At 33.6% G+C, this 7,437-nt stretch overlaps 2 protein-coding genes across 2 annotated transcripts; both read right to left on the reverse strand.

Moving 5' to 3' along the window:
* Positions 1 to 1,372: 1,372 nt before the first annotated feature.
* Positions 1,373 to 3,191, reverse strand: LOC139900914 (uncharacterized). Its single transcript, XM_071883662.1, has 3 exons — positions 3,168 to 3,191; positions 2,406 to 2,917; positions 1,373 to 1,997 (listed from the first exon to the last, which is right to left on the reverse strand). Exons 1-3 carry the CDS (start codon positions 3,189 to 3,191, stop codon positions 1,373 to 1,375), a joined length of 1,161 nt encoding a protein of 386 aa, XP_071739763.1.
* Positions 3,192 to 3,231: 40 nt separating this feature from the next.
* Positions 3,232 to 4,119, reverse strand: LOC139900915 (uncharacterized). The gene has a single exon (XM_071883663.1). The coding sequence runs from the start codon at positions 4,117 to 4,119 to the stop codon at positions 3,232 to 3,234; it is 888 nt and encodes a 295-aa protein (XP_071739764.1).
* Positions 4,120 to 7,437: the final 3,318 nt, after the last annotated feature.

The raw sequence follows: 7,437 nt of genomic DNA on the forward strand, positions 1-7,437 counted from the left end.
ATGATTGACGTTAATTGAAATTGCTTTTGAATCTACAATTAAGATTTAAACAACTTGTTTACGAGATTGATAAAATGAATTTTTAAATATTACCAACCGAGTAAATGAATCCTTATATAAGGCATGTCTCGTTTTGTTGAACTAAAGTCAGAATGACTTTTTGAAATGACTTTTGATAAACTTTTGTATGTCGATCTCAAGCATTAGGATTGTGATACACTATGACCTGACCTAGCTTGATAGACATTTATTGACCAACATATGTTCTCTAGGTTGAGATCTACGGTTATTTGGTAATCCGAGATTCGGTCACATTTTGGTGAACGACTTTATATGCTGCTAAGGTGAGTTTCATTTGCTCCCTTTTTAAATGCTTTTGCATTATATATTTTTGGGCTGAGAATACATGCACTTTATTTTAAACGCAATGGATACAAGTACATACTAAATTCTACACTGAGTTTGAACCGAAAATCCCTTAGCTTTGGTAACTAGTAACTGCCACTTATAAGAACTGGTGGGCGCGAGTAGTAGTATATGGATCCATAGGGCTTGATATCCCCGTCTGAGCTAGAGCACAAGCCTTTTAACGGACGTATGCAATTTGAGAAGCGTACACGTTGGTTTGCGTGTATTATTAAGATGATTATACAAAGGGTATAAATTATATATACGTTAAGTTTAGTTACTAGGGTGCTCAAATTCGTAGAATATTTTGATAAACGTTTTTGGATGAAACAACTGAAATCTTGTGATCCACCTTTATAAACAGATTATGTATAACACTAAAACTATGAACTCACCAACCTTTGTGTTGACACTTGTTAGCATGTTTATTCTCAGGTTCCCTAGAAGTCTTTCGATGTTTGCTTATATGTTATACAAGCCATGTGCATGGAGTCATACATGATTTATTCAAGAAAACGTTGCATTCACAAAATCATCACCATCTATCTTATTTTGACTGCATTGTCAACAGAAGTACTATTGTAAACTATTATTTACGGTGATTGTTTATATGTAGAAATCATCAGATGTCGGAAACCTTTAATTTAAATATTCATATATGGTGTGCCTTTTCAAAAGAATGCAATGTTTACAAAACGTATCATATAGAGGTCAAATACCTCGCAATGAAATCAATGAATGACGTGTTCGTCCATATGGATTTGGAGCGATCATCACACATTAAGTATTCGATTGTTCAGAATATCAGTGCAGCATTTGGAAGTATAAACTCCGTTATCCTGCATCGTCCAGGCCCAACAATCTGGATGATCTTCCCTGAATTTGAATGTGTTCAATAAAGTCAACAATTGGGCCAGTTCATTTGCGGTCCTTCCATATGGGGTTCACAGGCCCAATTTAGAGACTACGCAGACCCACATTTGATTTCCCTATCCGAGACAAGTGCATCTTCTTTTGAATCAAGTCTGAATATCCTGTTAAACTTCTCGCACAACAACACATTACCAAGCCACAAGTCTTTCCAAAATAAAGTTTGTTCACCATTATGGACTTTTTTAACAAATGAGGATGGGAAGTCAATATTCAATTTCCTTAGATGTACTTCCAGCTTTTGGATGTTAATCCAAATGGGGCCTCTATTACAAAAAGTATTTGTAAGACAATGACCCAAACCCCCATCCTGACCATAAATACTTTTGAAAATTGTTGCCCAAAATGAATTACTTTCTTTGTGAAACCGCCACCACCATTTCCCTAACAAAGAAAAAATTTTTGCTTTGAGGGAACCGATGTTATACCCGCCTTTTTCATAACTCGAGAGAATAGTATCCCAACTAACCCAAGATATTTTAGATTTATCACCTGACCCACTCCAAAAAAGTTGACGACGAATACCTTTTAGCAAGTCGATGACACCCGAAAGAGCACGGAATAGGGAGAAAGCGTATAGCGGGAGACTACTAATAACCGACTTTATGAGAGTGAGCCGACCACCAAATGATATCAATTTTGACTTCCATTCCGCTAACCTACACCGAATTTTTTCAATATATGGTTCTCACTTAACTTTTTTATTCATTCGTTGCCCAATTGGAAGCCCAAGATATGAAATTGGGAGGTTCCCTGCATTACAACCAACATGTGAAGCAATAGAGTCAATGGTGTTTTTCGGCACCCCTACTCCGTACAAACAACTTTTTGCAAGATTTACTTTCAACCCCGAGATTTTTTCGAAACATTTGATGATCTTCATAAGGTTAAGGATGTTTCTTTTATTCTATTCCCCGAAGAGTATCGTGTTATTCGCGTATTGAAGATGCGAGACAACTACTTTATTCGCACCTATCTCAACACCTTTATATATGTTACATTCAATTGCATTCTTAATCAACAAGTTTAAGCCCTCTAGGGCCAAAATGAATAAATAAGGTGATAACGGATCTCCTTTCCTCACCCCCTTCTTTAACACGAATTCGTTTGTTGGTTTACCATTTACGAAAACTGAAACGCTACCCGAATTGAGACATGCCTCGATCCACGAAATCCATCTATGTCCAAAATCCATTCCCTTCAAGACCTCGATTAAACATTTCCAATTTAAGCTATCAAAAGCTTTCGCAAAATCCGCTTTAAACACTAGGCTCTTACACTTTCTTGCTTTTAGATCGTCGATCGTTTCATTTGTAATTAGGATACTATCCATAATATATCGACCTTTAATGAAAGCACTTTGCTCGTTACTTACAAGTAGAGGGACTACTTTTTTGAGCCTATTTGCCAACACTTTTGCTACTATTTTGTACAAACTTCCAATCAAACTAAATGGTCGATAATCAGATAATCCTGTTGGAACTTTTTTCTTTGGGACCAATGTTATAAAGGAGGCATTACAACCTTTCAAAAACGATTTGTTTTCCCAGAATCCTTCGACAGCTTTTAGAAGTTCTTCCTATATGAGCCACCAAAAATATTTACAGAATTTGAGATTGAAACCATCAGGTCCCGGGGCTTTTAAGTCTCCACTTTCCTTTAATGCCGACCATATTTCTGATTCTGTGAAGGGTAGTTCCAGAGAGTCTGAGATTTCGGGACTTAGTGTTTTGAAGTTGAGCCCACGAATACCATCATCACTTGGCTCACTGTCGTTTATCTTTTCGAATTTATTTTGAAAAACAGGAAAATTTCATTTTTTATTATACTAGGTTTCTCCTCCCAGACTCCATTCACAAAAACCCCTCTGATCTTTGAACTATTAAGATTTCTTCAGATTGTTGAGTGGAAGAATCGCGTGTTATCATCACCCTCTGCCGCCCATTTGAGTCTTGACTTTTGTTTAAGCATTTGGGCCTTGACTCTATACTTTTGAAGCAAATTGTTTCTAGATTTCACCCATTCCACACGTTCACCGGAACTTAAATTACTCTCTTCTGCTTTCTTTTCCCATTCTAAGGCATCCTTTTTAGCATTCTCAATCTCGATATCAATAGAACCATACTTGATTTTACTCCGTTTTCTTAGTGCATCTTTTACATTTTTTAGTTTATTTTGAAAAACACAGTCTTTTCTATTACCTTCCACCTGGACATTCCATGCATCTATTATAATTTTCTTAGCCACTTTATCATCTAGCCAAATATCGAAAAGCTTGAAGGGTTTGGGACCGAAGTCTTCGCTTTTGTCATTAAGTAAATTAGGGCAGTGATCTGACGTGTTTCGATCTAGGGCTGTCACAGAGATGTCATCCAATAACCGAAGGAATTCGTCCGAGACTAAGAAGTGATCCAATTTACTTAGCTTCACCAAATTGTCACTGATTCTCGTGAATTTTCTACCATGTAGAGGGATTTCGATTAACTTCATATTTTCAATGAACTCATTAAACATATTTGTTCTTTGTTCATGAAAGACACAATTTTGTCTTTCCGATTGGTCACGAACTTCGTTAAAATCACCACAAATTACCCATGATGACACATGGTATTTCATCAGCTCCTCAAGTGCATCCCAAAAAACTTTCTTTTTTGAGTCACTATAGGGACAATATACGTTTACAATGATAGTTTCTTCACTCTTACCCGTCCAGTCTCTTTTGATTGCAAGGTAGAAATCATGTACAGTAGCATCATTAACTACAAAAACAATGGATCCCATATTACTAATAAGCCACCTTCTTTTCCTATTTTTTTCTTCTTCACATATTCAAAGTTGGCGTTTCTGATAGTGCTCCAAATGAACATATATTTAAGCACAATATCCTTCCAATATGTAAAGCTTTTAGTTGTAATTGTTCTATTTTTATGTAATATTCGTTTAAATAAATAAGTGCGAAGACAAAAGAAGAAAACGACGATTTGAAGACGCAAATGATCAAAAAGCTAAAAAGTACAAAGTACAATCCAAGTGGTTCAAATTATTGATAAGAAACGTCTAAAAATTACAAGAGTACAAGCCGCGAAATGCAAAGTACAAGATATCTACGCGTACGAAAGGACGTTCAAAAATCCGGAACCGAGACATAAACCGGGCGTAAATGCGCGACGCAACGGACCTAAAATTACAAGTCAACTATGCACAAGAATAAAATATAATATATAAATAATTATATAAATTATTTATATATTATATATATATATAATAAATATGTCGACAAAGCTACGATCCAAAATTTGGTGAGCTGGAATCCGAAGCTCCGCACTCGCGGAGCTGTAAAGGGTAAAAACTCCGCACTCGCGGAGCTGTCTGTTTCAAAATCTGCCTATAAAAGGCCACGAATTCTGCTGAGTTACAATCGATCCATCTATATATATATATATATATATATATATATATATATATATATATATATATATATATATATATATATATATATATATATATTATATTATATTATTAGTTTTATATTAGATTAGTTTAGGTAATGTAAAGGTTAATTACGGGTTTTAAAGTCGGAACTCTATCCCTGTAACACTACGCGATTAATAATCACTGTAAGCTAAATTCTCCCTTTTTAATTATGTATCGTACTTCAGTTATTATTATGCTTATTTGAGCCGAAGTAATCGTGATGTTGGGCTAAATATTAAGACGGGGTTATTGGGCTTTGGACCATAATTAGGGTTTGGACAAAAGACCGACACTTGTGGAAATTGGATTATGGGCTATTAATGGGCTTTATATTAATTAAATGATATCTCGTTGATTTAATATAGAGATTTATAATTTAACGTGTTTATATATAACCACATACGCTTGACTGGGTACGGTGGGCGGGATATCTATAAATAATGATAATTGTTCATTTGACCGGACACGGGGATGGATTAATAGTCACTGGACTCATTAAAACAGGGGTAGATTACATTCAAGGGTAATTGGTGTAATTGTTAACAAAGTATTAAAACCTTGGATTACACGCAGTCGATAACCTGGTGTATTCATTAAACAAAGTATTAAGACCTTGTTACAGTTTGAATCCCCAATTAGTTGGAATATTTGACTTCGGGTATAAGGTTAATTTGGCGAAGACTCTCGCACTTTATAATTATGACCGATGGACTATTATGGACAAAACCAGATGGAGTTATTGAATAATCCAGGACAAAGGACAATTAACCCAGGGTAATAAATTAAATCAAAACGTCAAACATCATGATTACGGAAGTTTAAATAAGCATAATATATTTTATTTCATATGTCCTCGTACTTTTATTTATTGTTATTTTAATTATTGTTATTTATTTTATCGTTAGTTAAATATCGTCATTTACTTTGCACTTCGCTTAAAATATAAAATCGACAAACCGGTCATTAAACGGTAAAACCCCCTTTTTATAATAATAATAATTTTAATATATATATTTATATTTTGTACAAATATAGTTATATAAAAATATAGTGTAAAATAAGTCGTCTCCCTGTGGAACGAACCGGACTTACTAAAAACTATACTACTCTACGATTAGGTACACTGCCTATAAGTGTTGTAGCAAGGTTTAGGTATATCCCATCTGTAAATAAATAATTAAAACTTGTGTATTTTATAGTATTTCGTATTAAAAATATAACTATTTCGCGCACCACCTCGCACAACATCAAGTTTTTGGCGCCGCTGCCGGGGACTCGGCGAAACGCTATATTTTTAATATATATTTGTAAAAATATATTTATATTTAATTTTGAGAAAAACAATAAAAAAAATGCGTTTGAACCTGCAATTAAAATCTGAGTCTACATAACTCCGCGATCGCGGAGAGTAACACCTATAAATCCACGCGATCGCGGGATAAGGTCTGACAGGTCAAGCCTTTGCATTTATTACGAATTTAGGGTTAAATTTTTATATATTATTTATTATTTAGGGTTTAATTAAATAACATATATATTTCTAGTTTTAATATTTATTTTGTAATATTAAGTTTAAATATTATTATTAATTATAAAATTAATACTTTTATAAAATAATAATATGAAAATAATATTTTTATAAAAATAAGTAATTTTATCATTTTTTTTGTCTCTTTTTATAAATTGTATATTTTAAACATTTGTATATTTATCGTTCGTAATTAGTTTTATACTTCTAGATTTTTAGGCTTTGCCGTAAAATCTCTTAAGTGCTTTTTCTTTAGATTAAGATTTAAGCGCTGATAGTGCTCCAAATGAACATATATTTAGTAGCAATATCCTCCCAATATGTAAATTATTTAGTTGTAATTGTCCTATTTTAAGTTGTAATCGTTTATATTAAATAAGTGCGAAGACAAAAGGCGAAAACGACGATTTGAAGACGCAAATGACCAAAAAGCTCAAATGTACAAGATACAATCCAAGTGGTTCAAATTATTGATGAAGAACGTCTAAAAAAGATAATAGTACAAGTTACAAAACGCAAAGTACAAGATATTAAATTGTACGCAAGGACGTTCGAAAATCCGGAACCAGGACATGAGTCAACTATCAACGCCCGACGCAACAGACTAAAAATTACAAGTCTACTATGCACAAGAATATAATATAATATATAAATAATTATATTAATTATTTATATTTTATATTTATATATATAAAACGTCGGCAAAGAAGATCCAAAGGGGTGTGAGCTGTATTCTATATCCCCGCGACTCGCGGAGTTCTCAGGCACAAAGTGCCGCGACTCGCGGAGCACAGACATTTCAGAATCCCTATAAAAGGTCGCGAATTCTGCCGAGTTTATAAACATAATAATAATAATACTCCCTAGTATAATATAAATAAATATATATATATGTATATATAGTATAGATTAGTGTTATATTAGATTAGTTTGGGTTATGTAAAAGTTATTTTTACGGGTTTTTAAAGTCGGAGCTCTGTCCGTGTAACACTACGCGATAAATAATCAATGTAAGCTATGTTCTCCTTTTTAAATTAATGTCTCGTACTTAAGTTATTATTATGCTTATTTGAGCCAAAGTAATCATGATGTTGGAC

Source organism: Rutidosis leptorrhynchoides, chromosome 3, assembly GCF_046630445.1.
Source record: "Rutidosis leptorrhynchoides isolate AG116_Rl617_1_P2 chromosome 3, CSIRO_AGI_Rlap_v1, whole genome shotgun sequence".
NCBI classification, from domain to species: Eukaryota; Viridiplantae; Streptophyta; class Magnoliopsida; order Asterales; family Asteraceae; genus Rutidosis; species Rutidosis leptorrhynchoides.

What these genes read in the sequence shown, in the direction of transcription:
- LOC139900914 (XM_071883662.1), bottom strand. Translation starts at nt 3,191, where the DNA reads ATGGAGTCTGGGAGGAGAAACCTA. An exon ending in AGTCTGGGAGGAGAAACCTA is followed by an intron (nt 2,918 to 3,167) that starts GTATAATAAAAA and finishes TGGCTCATATAG; the next exon opens with GAAGAACTTCTAAAAGCTGT. An exon ending in GGGGTGAGGAAAGGAGATCC is followed by an intron (nt 1,998 to 2,405) that starts GTTATCACCTTA and finishes AATTCGGTGTAG; the next exon opens with GTTAGCGGAATGGAAGTCAA.
- LOC139900915 (XM_071883663.1), bottom strand. Translation starts at nt 4,119, where the DNA reads ATGGGATCCATTGTTTTTGTAGTTAATGATGCTACTGTACATGATTTC.